Source organism: Elaeis guineensis, chromosome 8 (assembly GCF_000442705.2).
Source record: "Elaeis guineensis isolate ETL-2024a chromosome 8, EG11, whole genome shotgun sequence".
Taxonomy (NCBI): domain Eukaryota; kingdom Viridiplantae; phylum Streptophyta; class Magnoliopsida; order Arecales; family Arecaceae; genus Elaeis; species Elaeis guineensis.
The window spans coordinates 11,590,706-11,615,185 of record NC_026000.2 but is presented as its reverse complement, the minus strand read 5'-3'; the positions used below and the strand labels follow the sequence as shown (position 1 = coordinate 11,615,185).

The window sequence follows — 24,480 nt, the reverse complement described above, 5'->3', positions numbered from 1 at the left end:
ATAAAAAGTGGGGCACATCTATTGCAAAGGCAAGAGAGATTTATTTATTTTTTTGATATCTATGAATCTCATGCGACATTAATGCAAATATTATACATAGTCTTCATCAGTTGCAATTATGTCAAGTTTTTTCTTCCTCTAAATGTATTTAGTTGTAAATTTCTATTAGCCATTCAATGAAAAACCTCCCCGCCGCTATAAATTATTTTAAGGTCCATTTCACTTCTCAAACAGTGTATGATAACTTCCTATTCTATTTCTCAGCGTGTCTTTTTCATTCTCATTATCTACATGCCTGGACAACAAAATCTGAGTAAATGCAAATGAAGAAGTTGTCAAACACGTTAAAAAGCTTTAAGATCCCTTTCTAAGCTTTGGAAAAATAAAAAAATATTGGACCACTCTCATAAGATAAACGTCATTGGATAATCAATATGGGATGCATGATGTATCACCAAGACATCAGCTAGATCCATCGAAGATATTTTTTAATAAAATAAGTTGATATTATTACTATCAACAAGCAATGATACATTAGTGGGTTTATTTCATGCAAAGAGATAGTTTAGAAGATGAGCTAGCAACTAAGTTATAATTTTTTTTTATAATTTTTTTAAATAAAAAGTACTCAAAGGATTTTTTTTTTACAGGACAAATATCATTAAAAGATTAGTATAACATGTATTTATCATAAACATGACATAAACTAGACCCAAGGGCCTCATCTTATCCCATGAGCTAGTTCGGTAAGTATAAATGTGCTGTCAACCGAGCATTATCACTGCATTCATTCAATTGATAGATATTATATTTATTTTAAATAATATTTATTATTTTATATATAACAATTTTGATGTTTAATCGCTCTAGCCTGTGGCTAGCTTGTTCACTCTCATTTCGGCGTCCGAGCGCCAGTCAAACCCATCAGTTCACCCTCTCTCAAATTTCAAAATAATCGAAGGATCAGAACCGTTGGATTACAACTGGCCCCTTCGGCAGCGCAAATCCACCCTTCTTTTTCCTGCCCGAAGGGAGACCGAGGGCTAAATTCCGGAGGCGGTACGCACGGTCACGCCGATATTACCTCAGTAAAAAAAAAAAAAAAAAAAAAAAAAAAAAAAAAGGAAAATACGAAAAAAAGGCTCGGTTACCTTCCGCGTCATAACAGACAAAGCTGAAAGGGGGAAAAGAGGCAGGCAGCAAAGAAAACCACCACAGCCTAGACCAGCAATAACAACAACAGCAGCAGCCCCCACCTTCCTCCATCTCTCTCTTTCCTCACGCTGTCAACCGCCACCGGTAACCACCGCCATTCCCCCCACTCGATAATGGAGGAGGCTGAGGTAACAATCCCTCCCTCTTTTTCTTCATCCTTCTCTCTATTTCTTCTGATTCTTGCTTCCATCTTCAGCGATTGATTTTTTTTGGGTTTAATCTTGTGGTCGGGGGCAGAAAATATTAGCTTTGAAGAAGACGTATGTGGAGATAATCCTGAACTCGGCGAAGGAATCGGCGGCTCGGATTCTGGCGTCGGAGAGGAAGGCGCTTGGGTTCCAGCAGAGCCTTGTGGCTACGAAGGAGGAGGCCGTCTCCATGCTCCTCCGCCTTAAAGGCATCATGGATTCTAAGGTCGTTCGTTGGTTCATGACCACTACCCCTAGAGATATTTTGCTATATCTTTCTATTATTTTCTTTGTCTTTTGTTGTAATCGGATTAACTGGGTTAAATGTGCTGATAGTGATTTCTTTCCGTGTCATCTTCTCTTCTTATTTTTTTATTGAATGGTTTGGCAGGTTGTGGTTTTTGATCAAGCTTGTCTTCTTTGTCAAGAATGTGTTTCTTGGAATGATTGTTATGTTGTTTCCCCTCATCAACCTGTTAGCTATATGTGGAGTTTTAGGTCGGTGATTTGGAAAGGCTCTATGGTATTAGATTCTTTAATTTAGATAGGCAGCAGCATGGTGCCCGAATTAGTGTTGTTTCTGATGTGGATTTTGATCCGAAGGGGGATGCATTTGTCAGCAAAATCTCCCTTTTGGGCTATTGGTGAAGGTGCAGAATTTTAGCACTTGTGATTCTTAAGTTTATGTTAGTCAATCCCCTGAGCGACTCCACCAGAACTATTATGTTGCTTTAATCTCACATTCTTTCTGCTATTTCAAAAAAATAGAAATCACTGCTTCTTTTCCCGAGGTGGGAAATTGTATGAAACTGATGCTCACTTCCACAATTCCAAAAAGATGTCCAGGACAAAATTCTGAAAAGTTTAACAACCACTGTGTTTTCTTTTCGGGGAATTTAAGTTGTTTTTGCCAGTCTGTCCTATCTCATGCCTTCAGTCATCATGGGTGATGCTTCCTTCTTCCTTAAGGCTTTTGTTCTTGGTCTTGTCTGTTTCATTCTGTCCTAGTTCAAATACATGTACCTGAAGTCATGGTCTGTTTTGATTGCTAGGTTATTCTCCTCATTCAATTAATACTCTGTTTCTTTTAATAAATTTGTCCTCTATTGCATTATGTAACAATTCTGCTTGTTTTAAGATCATTTACACTTCTTTTAGTCCATGATTTCTTAGTCACAACCATCAGAGCCATATTGTGTGGGGTGAGGCTTGTGACCTATTAGAGGATAGATTTCATCTTGTTATTTCTTTTTCTGTTCATATGTCCAACAACACCATAATCGGTAGTCCTAGTTATGTTCAGCAGTCTTATTGATGCAAAACTATGACTGTTAAACTATTTTATATACTCATAGTAAATTGTTTATTCCAATTGGCATTTTGATGCACCATGAATAACTGTTTTATTATATAACTTGTAACTGGTTATGAAATGTGGCAATGATTGTCCTATTTTTTTCATGTATCTTTTTTTGTTTTTTGTTGAAAATTCACCAGTGTTTAGCAAGCCAGAGTGCTACATAGGCCATATCTTCAGAGACATGTGTTAGTGTGTTCTGGTTTGCGGCATGTTGCTTGCTATATTACGATAGTGGTGGATACAAGCATAATCGGGAAATACTAGTTTAGACATCTTGGGGGAAAAATTGTGCATGTATATTTTATTTGATAGTAAATATCATTGTTAATTCATGGTCCAGGGTTGCAAATATTTTGAAGCATGCACATTGTTAAAATATATTATGTGGAAAATATTGATGCATGCTTTAGTGTGCTTATAGTCCACCGTATGTTTACAAGGGTCTAATGTGCGGTTTAGTTGTTCAGAATGTGTAAATTTTACTTGTAAGACCATTGGAAAAGGTACAAGTTCCAAAGAAATTGGTTGTGTGATTGTCTTTCACAAGCTTGCATCATCCTGTGCCACTGCGATTCGTATTGTGGTATAAATGGAATGACATGTTGTTCTTGAAATGACTTATTCCTAGAGTATATATGCTACCCTTTTTGGCTGAAACCAGAAAGTCTATCTTGTTAAGGAGATTATTACCAACCTTTTGGTTTCTTTTCCATTACTTTTAATTCATCTTCTTGAACTTATGAATGATGGCATTCATCTTAATCATGTGACATGTTCTATGTACATGCGAACATTCAAATACAGATATTACAATATTTCATCTCTATAGCTATGACTGACCCACTGCACAAATATAGAAAAACTGTATACTCAGTGGGCACATGAAATTGTTTTATGAGGACTGATTGCAAAACCACATTACTGAATCTACAATGTAAATTTGTATGTGATCCATATTCCAAGCAAATTCATAGTTGCTTTTAATTTTCATCGATGAATGTAGTATATGTTGCTTAATTTTACTTTTCAGAATCTAATTTAATGAAGGGGCAGATATACTAAATCGAAGAGATTATCTAGCTATGGTTTTATTAAACACTTAACTTGGCATCCCAAGAAATCCTAGAGCACTTAACTTGGCACCTCAAGAGTGATCTTATCCTAGAAGTGTTTTTTGAGGAGGCTTGATTTTCAAATGTTAGTGTGTTCTCATTAAAACCATATATATATAATATGCAATCTCCAAACAATAAGGGAAGCTGACATTTAGGTGTCTTATGTACAATTGCAACTAGAATATTCAAAAGAGTGGTGGGTATTTATAAAATGGGAAGGGCGTTTTATAACAAAATCTCAATGTGTTACAAAAAGTAAAGTAAAACATGTCTTTCAGCCATAGTGGAACCAGGAAAAAAAAAAGGTGCCTAAAGCTTTCTGTCCAAGAAACAAAATTAATGCATGGAATGGTTAGTTTTGGTCTACTAATAGTTTAAATGACCTCTATGAAGTTTGCCTCACCTCATATGCAATAACTTAGGACCTCACCCAAAAAGCTAGGTAGAAGGTATTTTTTGGATTATTTGGCCCTGTATAGGTATCCAAGATCTCTCCAATATACAATCGGTGTGAGACTAAATACATGCTTGCATAGGTTCTCGTATCCCTCCCTCCTTTAAGCTTTGGCATCCCAGCCAAGCTAGGAGTCTGTATCCAGTCATAAGCACCACATGGTTAAACCCAGAAGGCCTTGCATTGTAGAGTTGGTTCATAGGGGCCATATGCTGGGTCTACATAACATTTCTGATGATCTAGAAGCTTAGACAAAAAGACCAGCTAGAAGGTCAAATGGGCCAATCCACCACCTCAGCATATGTTCGCAACTTTAGGGCAAATATTCGACTTCTAATGGTTAGTCTAAAACCTCTTAATTTTTCGCACCTTTCTTGTCTCATCAACAACCATATGTGGGGGCAAACCTTGCCAATTCAGCAAAGTTGGCTTTGTATTGTGCTACCGATTTATCCCTGTGGAGCTCTAAACATTCCATTTCTTTCTTTTCGACAAACAAAATAGGAGCACCTTAGTTGTCGACAATGCCAAGGCTTAAACGGGGGAGTTTGTGAGAACCCATGCGGCCTTGTGTTTGGTTCCAAATTAGTTGTGCACCGGGTAGAGTTTGGCTATTTGTACAAGGCCAAGGAACCCAATAATGCCTTTTGGCTGGTCTTTTTAAGCGGAGCCCTTTGTTGTTATATCATGTCCTGAGGGAATGTTTGTTGAAAATACTTTGGGCATGTATTATAAGGTGAAGCATGTACATGGCATCTATAGATTTATTATTGGAACACAGATACATTATAAGTCATGCCCTTTATGAAAGGCTTTCACATTTGTTTTTTATTCAATCTACAGCCTGTCATAGGATCATGATGGGTTTCTTATATATTTTGCATAATGTTGGGCGTGTAGGTCAATTACAAATTTTACTTTGAAAGGATGTGCAATTCCAGATTGAGGCTCTGCAGTTTTCACGATCATTGAAGATGAAATTCTGAAACAAAATAAAGAAATTATGAAATATAATTGCTTCAAGATCTCTGCATGTTTGAAGTCTTTGTGATATTGCTTGTTATTTTATTTGATACTACAACCAAGTCCAAACATAAAACCTTTATTTTCTTGATTTTCTTCCTACTTTATTATAACTTTCTAACTATTTCCATTTGAAAACAACACAATCTATGAAGCTTATGCTGTGCCTTATATGTTGGTGTTTCATGCCCGAGCTTCATTGGCAGATTAAATGTTCACCTTTGGCCTTGGTTTTAGAAAATGGGTGTGCCATTACTTCTATAATTTTGTAAGTTAAAATATGTTTTGCTGGTTGGCAATATAGAAAACTGTAGCAAATGTTTTTGTAATGCATGTTTTGCTTTTATTGTTATTATTAATTTTTTTTAGTTTAAAGAGAAAGGGAGGGAGACCAACCTGGTGTAAATTACCTAGGATCAAGGTTTGTTTCAATTTTGGCCAAGTCTATGGAGTTTAGTTTTGGCAATTTCAGAAGTTTCACTCGAAGATTGAAGTTTTTGGTCAAAAAATAAAGAAAAATTCAAAAAAGGAGAAGTATAATGAAAAAAAATCTAAGAAATGTGATCACACATTTTAGATTATTGTGTTATATGGGTTATATGGGTTCTTTTTTTGATTGGACATTGTGTAGGTTCTTTATTTGCATATGACTGCAATTAAATTCATTGGTATCAACACTAAGTATCAATGTTTTAAGTACAATATTGTATTAGGTGGTATGAGGTGTACAATATCAACTTGGTAGGGTGGTGTGCCATATTGACTTAGTAGGGTAGCAGTGTCAGTGGGGTAGTAGTTCCAGTACGGGATTTGATACACCCCCATAGTATGTGGTACTATTTGCTTTTCCAACTCTAATAGTGTACCATGTGTTGGTATACTCTACCAATATGGAAAGGTATCGGTACAAGGCTAGAAAGAAGACCTAAAATACTGGCAAGTGTAAGTTAATGTAACTTCTTAAGCTTTATTTGCTTGCAAATTCATTATATTTCATTTTTAGTAGACCTCACAAATATATTGAATTCGGGCATTTTATTTTATTTTTGTGGTTAAGTGGTTATGTAATCGAATGCATGTAGGTATAGTTATGAATTATGACTCTGTTATGAGTTAAATTTATCATCTATCTCCTCTTTGTTTAGCTCGAAAAAGAAACAAAGAGCATCAAAAACTGATGCATATTGGGAAAACTTGGATTTCGTACAAGGATAGGGAAATGAGATTCTTGAGATACTTTTTAAACATGCTTCCGGTTTGTGTTGCACAATTCCTTTGTTTTAGACTATAAGCTACATAAAAATTGATCTAATCCATTATACTCAAACATGATTCATAATATTAAGGTGTGCCTAACTGGCCCTATCCAGGTGGCCAAGGCTAGGCTCGTCAATGACCAAGCGGTTCATGAGTTTTTGGGATTAGCTTGTAATAGCTTACTTGAGCTTGCTAAGCTTGGAAACAAGTTGAGCTCAAATAGTGATGAAAGCTTGGTTCATAAATGAGTTGATCCTGAATGCTAATGGCTTGGAAACATATATAGGAGCCTGGTATCGCTTGGTAAGAAGCTTGGTCCATATGACCTAGAAGCTTGGCCCCCATTTGGTTAAGTTTTGCTCAAGCTTGATCATTCCTTTTATATAGGGAGCCAGGCCTAGGCAGACTATTGCTTGCCTTGTCTTGGTTCACTTACACCTATAGCCATGGGCCAATGCAGCTGCTTTTTAGAACCATGTCTTGAAATGAAGTCATGGATATGAAAAATGATAGTTGATGCATTGGATGGACATCAAATAGTTGATATTATACCTCCAAGACCAAAACCTCCTGCTTCAGACAGTGAATCCATCAACCTTGATCAACCATGGAAAAGTAATCCGAAATATAAGAAGGTTTTGAATACTTTTGATCTTGGAGATGCAAGAATAGTGATTCAAGATCCATTATGTATTTAGGGCCTTTTTAATAGTCCGTACAAATTAGGCTGTATTGCTTTATCAGTTCTATCATACCACTTGATAAGATATTGTGCTGACGTACAATGGTACCCCCTTTTTTTTTGTGTTGGCACCAGTAAATGTATCATGTATCCATACAATACCATACCATGCTAGTCAGCCACTATTGGTACCAGTACCAAGACTTTTAAATCCTTAAAACAATCTCCAATATTCTACTTTTCGATCATTCAACCAAAGCTCTGTAGTTCTCTAGTGATTGATTTAACCCCAAGTCTAGTTCATGCAATAAAGGATCATTTGGGACTAACAATTCAATCTTTCCTGTTGTTGCATGGAATAAAGGTATTGTTGGGTATAAAATATCCCCCAGCCGAAGTTCGTGTCAGGAGTGACCCTTCAGGGATTCTACCGACGTCCGACCTTCGGCGACATCTTTCCGAACCTCTCCGGCGGCCGAGCCTCCGCAACGTTCCCGAGTTCTGCCGACGGATAAACCCCCACTAGTGTCGACCGGATTCTCCGCGACGGACGGACTCCATCCAAGTTTCTACGGTGGTCGACCACCTTCTAGACTTCGTCCGGGCTCCTACGGGAGTCGGACTTCTTCCTCCAATTCCGGCTGCAGGTAGACTTCACCCGGGCTCCTACGGGAGTCGGACTTCCTCTCCGAACTCCGGCCGCAGGTAGCGTTCGTCCGGGCTCCTACGGGAGTCGGACTTCTTCCCCGAACTCCGACTGCGGGTAGACTTCACCCGGGCTCCTGCGGGAGCCGGACTTCTTCCCTGAACTCCGGCCGCAGGTAGCGTTCGTCCGGGCTCCTACGGGAGTCGGGCTTCTTCTCCGAACTCCGGTTGCAGGTAGACTTCGTCCGAGCTCCTACGGGAGCCGGACTTCATCCCCGAATTCCGACTGAAGGTAGATTTCGTCCGAGCTCCTACGGGAGCCGGACTTCCGTCCCGAACTCCTGTTGCAGGTAGACCTCATCCGAACTCCAACAAGGGTCGAACTCCGAGCTTCTACTGCAAGTGATCTACTCCGAGCTTCCACTGCAAGCGATCTACTCCGAGCTTCTACTGCAAGCGGTTTACTTTAAATTTCTACTACGAGCGGTTCGCACCGGATTTTCACTGTAAGCCTTCACCCGAGCATCCATTGTGGACGAATTCTTTCCAGATTTCTATTGCAGGCAGGCTTCGGCTGAGCTTCCTCGACAAATGATCCCCATCCGGGCTTCTACGGAGATCGGACTCCGATCGAACTTCTGTAACGGACAGATTCCGGACGAACTCCTACGACATACGGACTCCAGCAGCCGGACCCCTCCGGCGGATGAACCTCTCCAGCGCCATCCGACATCCACTGCCGGTCGACCCACTGCCAAATTCTGCGTGAAACCGAACTTCGTCTACGGAAAGCCTCTGACCGAGCTCTTACAGCAAATGGCCTTCGTCTGCAGTATTAACGCCCAAGGCACCCAACGGTAGAAGGCTCGCCAGCAATATCCGAGCTCCTCTCGGATGGATAGCTACCTCTCTCCGCCAGACACCTCAATCGAGCTTCGGCCGACAGGTCTGGACTCCCTGGCAGGCCACAGTAATGGCCACGACTCTGCTCCACTTCCTGCGACGGATTCCGCGCGGCTCCACCACTCTCTGGCAAGTCGCGACAACGGACACTGCTCCACTCCCCGCAACAGGCTCCACGTGGCAGGCCACGGTGATGGCCACGACTCCACTCCACTACTCTTCATAACAAACTCTTCCTGGCCCCGAACGGTCCATTACCAGGTGGTTACAAACGTCGCTATCAGTCTGTTGCACCTTCCGCCTATAAAAAGGGGACCCCAGATACGTTATTCTCTAAGCTCTAATTTCTATCTTAAAACTCTGCTAAAATTTTCGTTCGAGTACTCCATTCTTGTTGAGGCAGAGAACTTGAGCGTCGGAGGGTCTTGCCGGAGCACCCCCAACTCCGGTTTAGACTTTCTTTGCAGGTCCCGGTGGCGACCGCGACTCCCTCGACTCCAGCTTCTCCGACGCCGGCGGATTTTTACACCAACAGGATTGGCACTAGAGGAAGGGCCTGTGTCTTCGCAGTACCCTTGTTCTTAAAGGAGCGCTCAACGGGACCGCCTCCGGTCATCTTCTCCGACATCCTCTTCTCCTTCCTCTAATAGATCTTCACCTGATGCCTCCCTGCAAAGCATCCACTCGGCGATCCACGGCCTCCGTGGCCAGATCTCAGGCTCCGGCCTCACCTCCAGTTTCCCAGGCTCCTCCTCCTCCGGCAACGGCGGTTGGTGCGGAGCAATTCGACCTACTGGTTCAGCAGGTCAGAGGCCTCACTGAAGCGGTACAGGCCATGCAGCAGCAGCCGCAGGCATCAGTGCGACTGGAGAGAACGTCGCCGGAACTCCAAAATCCGGTGGTAGGACGGGCCACTTGGGCCAGTCGCCCCGTCTTTCCCGGAAAGACGAATCCGAGGGTGGAGAGTCCTCAGTTAGATCACGATTCTACTCCTGAAAGATCTCTACCCCCATTCTGCCAGAAGACCCTCGAGACCCGTAGTCGAGAGGATTTTCTGGATCGAAGGCTCCAGGAGATGAACCGTCGGATCGAAGAACTCCGCCACGCTCCTCCCGCTTATGATGAGGACATTTGTACTGACCCTCCCTTCTCTCAAATGATCATGCAGGAACCGATCCCACCAAATTTCAAGCTCCCTCAATTTGAAAGCTACGACAGGACTTCGGACCCAGTTGACCATCTGGAGGCCTTTCGGACAATGATGCTACTCCATGGCGCACCAGACGCCATCCTGTGCCGAGCTTTTCCATCCATCTTGAAGGGAGCAGCGAGAAACTGGTACTCGGCACTGAAGTCGGGTACCATCTTTTTCTTTGATCAGATGAGCCACCAGTTTGCGGCTCATTTTGTTAGCAGCCGGCATCCCCGGAGGGGTTCGAAGTCCCTCATCAACATCAAGCAAAGGGAGGGGGAGTCCATTCGGGCTTACGTTAACCGTTTCAATGTCGTCGCGTTGGAGGTCCGGAACTTGGACCAATTGGTCGCGATGGCCGCTCTGAAAGGCGGCCTTCAAAAGAACGACCTTCTATTCTCCTTGGAAAAGAAGTACCCCAGGGATTTTGCTGATTTGTTGGCTCGGGCTGAAGGGTACGCCCGAGCAGAAGAAGCCTTCAAGATGAAGGATGAGGAGACCGCGAGAGAGCGGCAGGCGGGAGACTCGAGCAAGCCCGCAATCGAAAAAGGGCCGAGAGAAGCTCGGCCACGTTCTCGAACTCCTCTCGGGTACAAGCGCGCCCAGACTCCTCTCCGAGCACGCAGGCAGAGAAGTCCGGAGCGCAGGGTTCGACGGGGCTCTCCCCCAGGACGATTCCGCAGCTACGCCCCCCTCAACGCATCGAAAACCCAGGTGCTGATGGAAGTCAGAGAGCAGCTTCCAAGGCCAGAAAGGATGCGCACACATCTCGGGAAGCGCAATCCTAACAAGTTCTGCCTCTACCATCGTGACCACGACCACGACACAGAGGAATGCATTCAACTCCGAGACGAAATCGAGGAGCTCATCAGACGAGGTCGGCTTGACAGGTTTATTCGATGCCGGCCTGAGGGTAGAGAGGATCGGCTAAGGGCCCTGCCGCAACCTGAGCCACCGAGGAGGGAAGAGCAGCCCGGAGATCGGCCTCCAATTGGGATCATCAACTCCGTCTCTGGAGGACTTTGACGGGGAGCAGACCTTCTACAGCCCTGAGATTTGAAAAACCTGTAAATGTATTACGAACGACTTCGCTTTAAATCAAGATTTCTTTCAGATTTGCACATCTTTCCCTTTTGGTATGGACTTGTAATGACAGGGGATAACCCCTTCAGACAACAAAAATGACACCTAATATGGGCAAAATCGAAAGTTCGGTTATTTTAAGATCGGACGGGGGGAGAGGCGCTACAACGCCCTTATGTGCCCCCACAGCCATGTTAGGGACAGGAGGAGAACCTCGCCCTAACATGAGCAAGGTCGAAGGCCCGGTTATTTTTAGACCGGATGGGGGGAGAGGTCCTACAACACCCTTATGTGCCCTCACAGTCATGTTAGGGACAGGAGGAGAACCTCGCCCTAACATGAGCAAGGTCGAAGGCCCGGTTATTTTTAGACCGGATTGGAGGAGAGGCCCTACAGCGCCCATATGCGTCCCCACAGCCCTGTTAGGGACAGGAGGAGAACCTCACCCTAACATAAGCAAAGTCGAAGGTTCGATTATTCTTAGACCGGATGGGGGGAGAGGCCCTGCAACGCCCATATGTGCCCCCACAGTCCTGTTAGGAACAGGAGAAGAACCTCGTCCTAACCTGAGCTGAAATCGACTGCATCAGAAATAGGGGAAGAATCTCGTCCTGACATCAAGGTCCGGCCATTCGAGACCTGATAAGAAAGAAGAGAACCTTCTCGACGGCCCTTCTACGCTACCGCGACCCCATAAAAGGCTAGGGAGAACCTCTGCTTAAAAGGAGGGAGACGTGAAGGAAAAGCGGCGGACTACACCAGCGAAAAACGGAGGCCAAACTATGCCAAAGACACAAAGGACCTCGTCTCCGCGAAGAGGGAGAAAGAGAGAGATCTATGGTCAAGAACGAAAAGGCGAACCAACATGGCAACGGCTAGGAACCTTCAAACGATGTCGACGTCGAACAAACTAAAAAACACAAGAAATTCGGTAATGACGACCTAATACAAAGATGAACAAGGAACCTTCGGACAACATCGACATCGAACGGGATAAAAAATGAAAGAAGTCCGGCGGACGACAATTCAACACGACGCGCGGGCAAGGTAACAAAGATCTTCTTTTCATTTCGTTAGCAAAGTATGCGTTATAGAGCCCAGAAGGCCAAAAAGAAAAAAAAAACAAAACAAACAAACAAACGGCAAAAGAAGACACATAAAAGCACGAAAGGTAAAAAGAGCCCTAAGGGGGCCCGGCTTCTTCCGACTTCGAACTTTCGGCTTCGACCCTCATCAGGGAGTGCCTTAAGCTCTCGACTTCTTCTTCCAATTCTTTCTCCCTCATTAGCATCTCCATATATCTCCGATGAAACCGTTGGCTTTCGTTCTCCGCCTCTCGGAGCCTCTTTCTCAGGACCTCGGATTCCGCCTCCGCATCCTTGACTGCCTGCTGCTCGTATACCAGCTGGATCTTCAACTGCTGCAGCTCGACCTTTCCCTCCCCAAGGACGACAGATAGCTCTTCTATGGTTCCTCTCAGGGATTGGAGTTCGTCGGGATCCCGAACAGGAGCAAACTGAGCTCCTTCAGATAACCGTCTTTGAAGGTGGGCAACCTCGTCGGTCGCCATCCTGAGCTTCCCCCTGTAGTCGTCCACTTGCTTGCACCAGCCGGCCCGGTACGCATTATAGTTCGCCTCGGCATCCTGGAGCTGTTGCTGAAGGTCGGAGAACTTCTTCGACCATTTTTGATCGCAGTCGGCCCGAATCGAAAGCCAGGACGAGCTTCCTTCCAATTGGCTAATCTTCTTCTGTGCAGCCGACAGCTTCGCTCTGAAAGAGCTGATCTTGGAAGCTTGAGCCCAAGATCGGTCGCTGGCGCGCTTCTTATGTTCCTCGAGCTCCTTCTCGAAGTTCGCTTTTCTCCGGCTGTACTCCATGATCCCCTTCACGTGGAGGTTCCGAAAGTAGGTGGCCTCCGCAGTGGCCTCAGAGTGGCTCTCCCTCAACCTGCGAAGTTCGTCCTCCATCTCCTTCGACTTTTTCGTTAAATGACGAACTTTTTTCCTCAGACGTTGGATCGTGGACTTCAGCGGAACTCCCTGTGGCAAAGGAAGTGCTTCGGCAGGATGCTGCCATCGGAGGACAAAAGTATCAAGGCGTGGCTCATTGCAGAAAGAAAAAAGAAAAGAGTAAAGAAGCCCCCCATAAGGAGAAATCCAATTTTATTGATTGAATGTTTCTTAAAGACAAGAGGGAAAAGAAAAATCGCAGTAAAAGAAAAATACAAAGTCAGAGGTCTCAGACCTCCGAAGTAGGAGTTGGGGAGCTCGGTGTTCTTGGAAGGGGGGCTGCGGTGGCAGCGGCAGTAGGAGAGGGCCCGGCTTCGTCTTCAGACGCCTCGTCCAAGAAGCTGAGGTCGAGCTCGGAAAATTTTTTGACCATCTTCTCTTGGCAGAGCTCGAACCCTTTGATGAATGCATCTTGGCCAAACTTGACGTTCAGGTCCCTCATCTCCGTAGAGGCCTTGAACTCCTCCACCGTTTGGACCCTGGCCTCCGAGATCAGAATCGGAATATGCTCCGTCAAATTTGCGACCTCGGCCTCCGCCTTCCTCACCATCTCCTCCGAGGCCTGCTTTTCTTTCTCAAGGGCCTCTTGGAGGTTGGCTACCTCGGCAGCCTTTTCCTTGAGGCGGACGGCTTCAGCCCGGCGACCCTCCTCCGCCTGGATGGCGTCTCTCCTCGTCCGGTTCGTCACCTCGATGTTGGCAAGGAGCTGGTACCCGATCTGCAAGGACGGCCAGGAGGTCAGACTAAAAGTTGAGAAGTTAATTAAATGAAGGAGCGAGGGGAAGGAGGAAAGTGAATCTGTTTACCTCGAGAAAGGATCCTAGAGAGTCCCAGACCCGCTGTTCGGGATCGGCGCGAACGATCCTCTGGACGACTTCGGGCAGGATGCAGCCGTCGACCAGTCGCTTTATCAGGTCCCTGTCATTAAAGGGATTCTCCACCGGCTCTTCTTCGGAACTGTGGGATTCTTCGATGGTGGCTCGGCGGCCGCTCATCCTGCGGGCCACCGTCTTCTTTCTCCTCCCCCTCTCAACCCCTGGCACCTCCTCGAAGCGGGCCCCCGAAGCGGGAACCTCAGCGGGAGAACTCCTTGAAGAGGCCCGGGGAGCCGGAGGCTCGGCGTCTGAAGGAACATCGACCGCGAGAGCCGCTTGGGCAGGCGTGGCCGAGCTCGTTTTCTCCGTTCTGGCCTTCTTTGCCGAACCGGAGGCCGCATTGCCTTTTCTTTTGTGAACCTTAAGGCCCCTGGCAAGCATCTGTGCTGCTTCGGTGTCTATTCCTAAAAATAAAAAAAAAAGAGAGAGAGAAAAAGAGATCAGCAATGGGGTGAAAAAGGAAGAGGTGACGTGCAGTCAAAAAAAAGAAAAAAAGAAAAAAAAGAGGGAGAAAGGGGAGAAGAGAAGAAGAAAAGAAGAAGAAAGGAAAGATGGAATACTCGCAGGATTCAGGGGACTCAAGCCGATGTTGAACAGAAACTGCTCCTTCAGAAAGTTGGGAAGGGAAGGAGTTGGATAACTAAGAAGTTTCCGGACGGCCTGAAGGTCGTCCTCCCCCAGGCTAGGAGTCCGACGGACAGAGTCCCTCAGGGAGCCCCAAGGGGGCAATCCCAGCTTTAATATCGGACATTGGACGTAGAGGTACTTCCCCTTCCAGTTATGGATAGAAGAGGGAGCACCTTTCAGCAACCCCTTTTTACCGAACTGGGGGGAGAAGTACCACCAGTCTTTTGTCGAGGGGTGGCGCTTGAAGGTGTAAAAGTACCTAAACAAAGAAAGAGATGGCTGAACTTCGACTACGTGATAAAGGGAGAGGAACCCTATAAAAAATCTAAAGGAATTCGGCGCGACTGAAGCTAAAGAAATATCTAGAAAATGGAAAAGAGCGACGACGAAGGGCGGAAGCGGAAGCCGGAGCCCAGCACGGAAGGCCTCCTGGTACAGGCAGAAACGACCAGGTGGGGGGGGTGCTGGCCCGGTCGGCGGGATCGAGAAGCTCCAGATCGTACTCCGGAGGAACTCCATACTGAACCTTTATCAGTAAAAGTTCATCCGGAGTCAGAGAACAGAGAATGGCGCCCGACGTAAAAATCGGACGAGGCTCAGCCCTAGATGTGGGTTCGTCTACAATATGAGGATTCTGGGGGACTGAGGCAGACGAGCTCCTAGAACCGCTAGAGGCGGAGGTGCCAGAAGACATTTCAAGCAAGAACCCTAAAAATCCCGAAGAGATCAGGCGAAATAAGAACCGAAAGGTTCGCGGGGGACCTAAAAAGAGGAATGCGGCAGAAGAAAAATGAAGGAGAAGGGGCACCTAGATGGCAAGAGAAGGAACGAAAGTTCCGAGACTAACCTAAGTCGCTCCGAAGGATGCAGAGGTGCAGGGACAGGGATGACTCGAAGAACACTTAGGGCCAAAGCGGACGCCAAGGAAGGTCAGAGCTCTCGGAAAGAAGGCGGGCACCAACAGGACTTTCAGGCAGAATGAAATTCCTGGAGGCGGAAAGGCGGGTTTAAATAGACCCTGGGATCCGGCGCTATAATGATCGTGGATCTCCCCAGGCCGACCCCTGTTCGCCACGTGTCCCACTCACCACAGCAGGTGGCTAAAAGCGGCTGACAGCTGACAAAGCCATTACCGCGCCGTACCTGGGACAACGCTCCAGCGAGAATTCCGAAAGGTTTCTTCGGATCGCTCCGATTTGAAAAGACTCCAGCACGCGCGCATTAAATGTCTGGATTTTCGAGGGCGGTCGGGCACAGGATTCAAAGCGGCAACTTCGGCTGTAAAAATTTCTCTGTACTTCCTTCATTCGAAACTTGAACTCGGAAGTAGGGGGACTGGTGTTGGGTATAAAATACCCCCCAGCCGAAGTTCGTGTCAGGAGTGACCCTCCAGGAATTCTACCGACATCCGACCTTCGGTGACATCTTTTCGAACCTCTCCGACGGCTGAGCCTCTGCAACGTTCCCGAGTTCTGCCGACGGATAAACCCCCACCAGTGTCGATCGGATTCTTCGCGACGGACGGACTCCATCCAAGTTTCTACGGTGGTCGACCACCTTCTAGACTTCGTCTGGGCTCCTACGGGAGTCGGACTTCTTCCCCGAACTCCGACTGCAGGTAGACTTCACCCGGGCTCCTACGGGAGCCGGACTTCCTCCTCGAACTCCGACCGCAGGTAGCGTTCGTCCGGGCTCCTACAGGAGTCGGACTTCTTCCCCGAACTCTGATTGCGGGTAGACTTCACCCGGGCTCCTGCGGGAGCCGGACTTCTTCCCCGAACTCCGGCCGCAGGTAGCGTTCGTCCGGGCTCCTACGGGAGTCGGACTTCTTCCCCGAACTCCGGCTGCAGGTAGACTTCGTTCAAGCTCCTACGGGAGCCGGACTTCGTCCCCGAACTCCGACTGAAGGTAGACTTCGTCCGAGCTCCTACGGGAGCCGGACTTCCGTCCTGAACTCCTGTTGCAGGTAGACCTCATCCGAACTCCAACAAGGGTCGAACTCCGAGCTTCTACTGCAAGTGATCTACTCCGAGCTTCCACTGCAAGCGATCTACTCCGAGCTTCTACTGCAAGCGATCTACTCCGAGCTTCTGCTACAAGCGGTCTACTTTAAATTTCTACTACGAGCGGTCCGCACCGGATTTTCACTGTAAGCCTTCACCCGAGCTTCCATTGTGGACGAATTCCTTCCGGATTTCTATTGCAGGCAGGCTTCGGCTGAGCTTCCTCGACAAATGATCTCCATCCGGGCTTCTACGGAGATTGGACTCCGACCGAACTTCTGTAACGGACAGATTCCGGACGAACTCCTACGACACACGGACTCCAGCAGCTGGACCCCTCCGGTGGATGAACCTCTCCAGTGCCATCCAACATCCACTGCCGGTCGACCCACTGTCAAATTCTGCGTGAAACCGAACTTCGTCTACGGAAAGCCTCCGACCGAGCTCTTACAGCAAATGGCCCTCGTCTGCAGTATTAACGCCCAAGGCACCCAACGGTAGAAGGCTCGCCAGCAACATCCGAGCTCCTCTCGGATGGATAGCTATCTCTCTCCGCCAGACACCTCAACTGAGCTTCGGCCGACAGGCCTGGACTCCCTGGCAGGCCACAGTAATGGCAACGACTCTGCTCCACTTCCTGCGACGGATTCCGCGCGGCTCCACCACTCTCTGGCAAGTCGCGACAACGGACACTGCTCCACTCCCCGCAACAGGCTCCACGTGGCAGGCCACGGTGATGGCCACGACTCCACTCCACTACTCTTCATAACAAACTCCTCCTGGTCCCGAACGGCTCACTACCAGGTGGTTACAAACGTCGCTATCAGTCTGTTGCACCCTCCGCCTATAAAAAGGGGACCCAGATACGTTATTCTCTAAGCTCTAATTTTTATCTCAAAACTCTGCTAAAATTTCTATTCGAGCACTCCATTCTTGTTGAGGTAGAGAACTAACTTGAGCGTCGGAGGGTCTTGCCGGAGCACCCCCAACTCCGGTTTAGACTTTCTTTGCAGGTCACGGCGGCGACCGCGACTCCCTCGACTTCAGCTTCTCCGATGCCGGCGGATTTTTGCACCAACAGGTATCATACGAACAGTAGGTAATAATGGAAGGAGATATTAAGGAAGAAAACCACAAGTAATGCACCATGTTAGGTCATTTCGGTAGCTATAAGCATAAATAATAGGTACCCATGCCAAGAAAAGCCAAGAGGCACCATCAATCAAATAAGGAACTTGATCAAGTTGTAATGCCCTTGCATATTCTTGTACCGTGCTTTTAGGAAGCTGCAATCTTCTATCATTAGTCTTTGGCATGTACTTTGCATGTGAGAGCGCATTCATGGATGAATCTTAGAGGTATGGACTGTTACGATATGTTGATCATTTTTCTGTCCAAAACTCCTCAAGATTCTTCTACTCTTGAAAGTCAGAATTTATTAAGAGATAAAGATTGAGTCGATTGAGATGCCCAGCAAGAGTTAGGATTTTAAAAATGAAAGAAAATTGTGACTCATGGTAAAATCTAAAGAAGAAAAAGGAGATATGATGTAGAGGCTCTGGTTGTTTTTTCTCTTGCATATTTAGAACACGGGCCCTACATCCTTGGTGAAGGCTTCGCATTTTGGAGTCTCCCCAAGATTTCTCACTATAATATAGTAGATGTAGATATGCATTAAATATGCCCATGACATCTTATGGTAGTTTTTATGAAAATTATGTAAAAATAAGACTTAGATGCTTGATGAAATGTATGGAAGAAGCATTCAGTCAATATGGCTTTAAGGAGGCAAGATGATTGTAAATATATGGGGAATTCTTAAGCAGAAAAAAAAAAAAAAAAAGATCCATCACCGATGGATCTCCCCATTCTCAACTGCCAAGACCACTATAAGTAACAACAGAGAATGACCTATCCTTGATGGTTAATGAGTTTTAGTCAATTGAGATTAAGCAGGTCATCTATTAGGCTGTTCTTTAGTGGAGTTACTTTGAGTGCCTGATCTGCCTCCAATCTTATGGGGAATAACACTTTTTGTATTAAGAAAATGGATAGATTATACTTGATGAGAATCTGATTGAAAGGTTTGTCATTTTACATTTGTACATGCTCGATATTTGATCTGATTTTGTAATAAATACTGAGCATCAGATCTAAAAAGGAAGGTTCAATTCTGTTTTTCCTAAATATTTTAGAAGGAATTAATAGGGCTGAAAATGGATTAGATATAGATTAGATGTTAGTATATCCATATCCGTATCCATTTTTATTTGATGAATAGAAAGATGGATACAGATATTAATTGGATGTTACAATTCAGACTCATATTTGTTTTAAATGGATATGGATAAAAACCATTTATTGATAGTACGAATATAAATATGGATACAAATTAGAGAGTTAAACTTTGTGAACCATCAAATCAAAAGTATTAGTCTAAAAGGTAAATTAAGTTAAATGATATGTTAGTATTATCATTTATTTTCCTTTAAAGTTGACAAGAATTGTAGACTGAATAGGATAGAAATAAAACTGGACTTTCGGATGTAGATTGGATGGTTGTCTATCCATATCCATATTTTTTTTAAAAAATTTGATAGATATGGATATGGATGCAAATATTAGTTGGATACTCAAATTTGTATCCATATCCGAGTATATTTGGATACAGAAACAGATTCCGACAGATATTATTTGGTCCACTTTCACTTATAGAAAAGGAATCACAAATATGGAACTACTCTCATATACCTATTCTCGATATCTTGTGGATGGAGAAAAGAAACAAAAGCAGTAGTATTATTGACTTTCTACTGTTACCTATTGCTTTATGGAGAGATAAAATACCCTTTCAAAAAACTAGGTTGGTGATACCTATTCTGTAACGTGTACCTCCTATCCACATTATCTTATCCTGATTTTTTTTTGGGCTCTTACTATAATATTTTTTTGCCAGTGGGTGCAAGCTGTAAATATCGCCTCCCAACTTTTTGGTGTTTCTGTCCTTATTTGCCAATTTTTCTCATTAATGACTACTTTGGTTGGTACTGCATGATTCTTTTCCCTGCATCATGCCAGCTTAGGTCTTCCTTACCATTTCCACAATGCTTAAAGATAAACTTGAGCACCTCTTCTGAGTAGGGACCCTTGTGATTTCAGTGGACATGCTCATCATCTCAACTTGTTCTTCAATCAGTTGTCCTCAATCTGTGCAATTCTATGCCTCCTCTACTATGTTGTTCTCCTTTTTTTTTTTTTTACCCTGACCTTTTCGTCACATCCATCTCGATTTTTGTATGTTCACCTTGTTTGCCTCAAATATCTTTGTTACCAAGCCAATATGGAACTTTACATCACTTGAGCTTCCATTTTTACTGCCCACTTTCAACCTAGTCTCCACCTTTAACCTTTCTTATCCAAGCTTGGGACTTGCATTGGGATTATTTAGTGTTTACATGCCACATACCTCATTGTTGTTGCTACTGTTCTTCTGAATTCTTGTTAGTATACTTATTATTGTGGTGCCTCCACGTCTATTGGCATGTCCCTGAATTTCACTATTGCTTCCTTAGTAACTAGTTTAGCATTTGAATCCCAAGTCCCAGCTGTTTGTTGCCATTACTTTTGGGCCTCATTTTCTTTGTTTGGAATCACTGGGTGAAATTGGGAATGTCATAGGGAATTAGGGATCATGAGAAAAATAAGAAGTGGCAGGTTTTACTGATACTATCAGCTTGCACATGTCAGTAACTAAGTACTAGATATGTGTGTGTGCATGCACGTGCATGCAGGTTCGCTTGCTTGCACATCTTGATGATATTGATTTTGAGTTTTTGTAGACAAATTACAAAACTCGAAACTAACCACCACACTACCAGATCATAGGCATGTCCTGTTATAAATTGTTATAAATTGCACATGCTAAAAATGGACTTCAGCTTCATTTTGGATGCATGAAATGTAATTGTACTGGTACATTGATTTCCTACTCGGAGGAATAATGTCCAACTTGAATCATGTCCACTAAAGGGCTAGCCTGTTTTTTTTTTCATGCTTCTTTTTTCCTTGTAAATAAGTTTTTTCATTTAAGGTTGTCCAGTAAATATACAAGCTGATCCATCCATGCGAACAAAGATTTATTCATCATTGTTTATTACAGAGTTTCACCTCCAGATCTGATTCATTTATAGTCAGGCCTTATAAGTTAAAACCATATTTGCAATTCTTTGCTGGTTGAATTTGTTTTTTGTTCGAATGCATTCTTAATTTTACATTGCATTCTTAATTTTACATTGGCTAGTACTAGATCTATGCTCCAGGATATTTTCTAGAGCTGCTTTTGAGTCTATAAACCACTTTTGCAGTTGAATTTTGATATGTGGTGCAGTTTATTTTTTGCGTGGATTGTTTAATGCTTGTTGAAGGAGCTTATGCCTGCCATTATGTGCACCTTTCTTATTTTTTTGTAAGATTGGTGCTCTTTTGCAGTTCAAATACACAGCATGTAGAAAGAGGACTTTCCACCCATTTTTAAACTCTATGATAAAAGTTGCAAAACAAAAATTGAAAGTGTTGGATGTGGTAAACAAGGTCTATAATGCATATAAACAGAAAAATCATATGTTTTGGCAACTTCTTGCTTATGCATCAACTCATCATAAAATCAATATGCTATATTGTGCCACTATAACTATTAATTTGGAACTATTTGATACATAGACAAGAGCTCAGAAATGTACTAATTTTTGTTTATAGCCATTTATTACCTTTTAGGTCGCATCTAACTGTATAATTTTTTTATTTTGCAATTTTTGATCACATCTACAAATGCATGCATGCGTGTGTATATGAATGTGCATTGATGTTTTTCTGAGGTGCTTTAAGCACTTGAGACACCATATATGAGGGTTTGCTTGCCCCCACCTGCTCTTGCCTGTTACTGTTTCTGCTTCATGCAATGGACTTGTCCTCCATATCATGTTTTTGTTTATTGCCACATCTATGAAGTTGTATTAGAGATCTGTTTTGATCATTGGATTATGACGGGCTTTAATGCTTCAGTTCTTATTCTGATGCTGTTGTTTTTCAATTTAATTCATTTTAAACATTTTGTGTTTCTTTGTAATAAGAAGCAAAAGATTGAAGATATCGCTGATTAATGCTGTCTCTACAGATCAGAGAAGCAGAAATGCAATCATCCGGTCAGGCAAGGAGGATTCAGGAGCTTGAAGTTCAGCTGCATGAAGCAGAAGATACAATATATTCTCTTAGAACAGAGTTGAAAAAAGTGAATGCTGAACTGGAGCAGACAAAGAATAATCTTGCCGAGCCTTTGATTAGACAAAAGACAAATGCTCATGCCACTTCTGATGATGACCAATGCCAGGAGGACAAACTTAGTTCTGATTCCAAGCTCTATCCTCAACTTGGACCTGAAGATATATCAGCTATTGATGCTAAGAATGCCACTTTGAATCAGACTGCGGATGATCACGACTATTCCATTGGAAATGCAGCTAAAGCTGACCCGTTGAAAGATCTTTCTGGGGGGAACAGGTGTACTAGCAATCCTGATTTAGCATGTATAATAATGAGAAGCAAAGAACCTGAGCTTTATAGGAATGGATGTACCCAGCGAATTCGTGCATTTGAACAGAATCTTCTTGATGTGAAAGTTCCTTGTGGGCAAAGTAATGATCAGGTTTCAAAGAACGATTTGAAATTTTATGAAGATGAAAAAGCTAGAAGGTCCCATGCTGCTGATTCTGCTAAATCAGCCAAGATGGTAGATCAGGAAAAAAATCCTACCAAGTCCGGCGAACTTAAGTTCTTCCGCAGGCTTTCTCCAAGAAGAAAGAGAACAAAATATGTTTATGTGAGAACTACCTCGTTTGGCACTTCTTCTGATCAGGGCATAACAGGTCATAAACCATCTGATAATATGACCACATCTGATGAAAACCTGTTAAAGGCAGTCAATGAAAAGACTTCTCAAGAATCCAATGGATGTTTCAGAAGTTCAGAAGATACAAATTTATGCGCAGGCAAGTCTTTCAAAATTGAAACTCCAGGGCTTTTGCCATGTACTAAGAGAACATCAACCAGGAAAAGTGTTACAAAGGAAAGTCATTTGGATACTGAGGATGAAACTTTGAAGGGCTCGGAATCAAGCACAAATGATGTCATGCATCAAGGTAATGTCCCGATTTCATTTTTGTCGAGCAAAACTGAAATAATGATCTTACTGATGATGTTAATAATGATGCAGGCAGTACTCTGCAAGTGGGGGGTCCGGTGTCCCCAGTACTAGATCAGTCTGTAACAGCAAAGCTGGATGTTTCTGTTGGTAAGACAGAGCCTAAGATGGGCAATGTTTCAACAAGAAATCCTGATTCCAAACAGGAGAATGCTTATGAATCAAATGAGCCTCCTGTTATCAAATATACATTCCAGAGGAAGCGTAAGAGAGGATCCTCGAACAGCAAGGATGAAACAATTTTGCCTGAGAAAACAAGCAGTTCCAACAGGGTAGCTGATAATCAAAGTGCCTTAGTAAAGCCTCAGGAACCTAGCTTAGCAAAGGAGGCACCACGAAGCAATAGGCGACTGGTGCAGGTTGCGCGTCAGGTTAGTTTATTTCCCCCAAAAATGCTTTTGAAGTGCTATAAAACTGAGATCTCATAAACTTGTCTTTTTAATCTCTTTATGCTCGACTAGATTATGTATAATTGAGCTATATTATATATGACATTAACTGCTTCCCATGTGGATTATTCATGTCTGTAATTGAAAGTGACTTTTCTTATTTTTCAGCTTATATCATTGTCTTCGAAAAGGTGGTGATTTAAGTTGTTTGCTTATCAATCCAACAAATAAGAGCATTTAGGAGACACCCTTGAAGGAAGGCAACCTGTAGTTCGACTGCCAATTAATTTAGACTGGCATTCTACTTCTCACCCCTGCCAGGTCAGCGAAGCAAAGAGTAGCCTACATCTGGGAAGAGAGAGAGAGAGAGTGATTTCAGTTCCTTCAGCAAGAGGCTGACAGATATCATACCATTGGTCTATGATAATCGGATTATTCTTTTATGTTCCCTTTATTTTCATAGTATATGTAGCTGTTGAAACTCCATTTTGTGATGGGGCATTCTTTTATGTTCCCTTTATTTTCATAGTATATGTAGCTGTTGGGAATCCACATTTGTGATGTTATCATAACTTCATATCTTATTTTTGACTCGGGTTCAAAAGCTTGTGGAGTATCGAGTCCCTTGACCTCCAGATCTCCAGGCATCGAATATGACAAAATATTCTTCTCAAGTTTCTACCAAATCTATTCATCTGGACTCCCAAATCAATAATGAAGTCTCCAAGTTAACAATCCACAAGAATTTCTTTAGCTTATGCAGCTGAAATAAAATTTACATTAATTCAATTTAACTAAAAAGTTCACCAGCCATTGTATTTATTCTGTCGGAAACCCCGTAATATAACGGATATCATTTAGGAATTTGTTGGCACTTTTTTTTTGAAAAAAAAAACCTCCACAAGAAAGCTGATTATAAAATTGTAATAAAAATTAACCAAACGATAAGATATCACATTCGTTAGAGGATATTGTAATAAAGTAATTGAGATGTTCAAGTGCATAATAAACGATCAACGGAGATGTTGATAGCGGGAATGAACGTGCCACCTTATTCTACCAAAAAAAAAAAAAAAAAAAAAAAAGGGGTGGGTGCGGGGGGGGGGGTGGAGGGAAAGAACGTGCCACCTTCTTGACAAAGACACCAGTCCCAGATGAAAACGGGGTCATGCGGTCTTCAGCATACACCACCCGTCAAAATC

General features: G+C 43.7%; 1 protein-coding gene across 1 annotated transcript; it reads left to right on the top strand.

The window, feature by feature from the left end:
- The first annotated feature begins 1,138 nt into the window (after positions 1-1,138).
- Positions 1,139-23,869, top strand: LOC105050076 (uncharacterized). The gene is made up of 5 exons (XM_010929936.4): positions 1,139-1,343; positions 1,453-1,629; positions 21,807-22,827; positions 22,902-23,260; positions 23,447-23,869. The coding sequence occupies exons 1-5, from the start codon at positions 1,329-1,331 to the stop codon at positions 23,474-23,476; spliced, it is 1,602 nt and encodes a 533-aa protein (XP_010928238.1). The 5' UTR covers positions 1,139-1,328; the 3' UTR covers positions 23,477-23,869.
- Positions 23,870-24,480: the final 611 nt, after the last annotated feature.

What these genes read in the sequence shown, in the direction of transcription:
- LOC105050076 (XM_010929936.4), top strand. An exon ending in AAATGATGTCATGCATCAAG is followed by an intron (nt 22,828 to 22,901) that starts GTAATGTCCCGA and finishes ATAATGATGCAG; the next exon opens with GCAGTACTCTGCAAGTGGGG. An exon ending in TGGTGCAGGTTGCGCGTCAG is followed by an intron (nt 23,261 to 23,446) that starts GTTAGTTTATTT and finishes CTTATTTTTCAG; the next exon opens with CTTATATCATTGTCTTCGAA.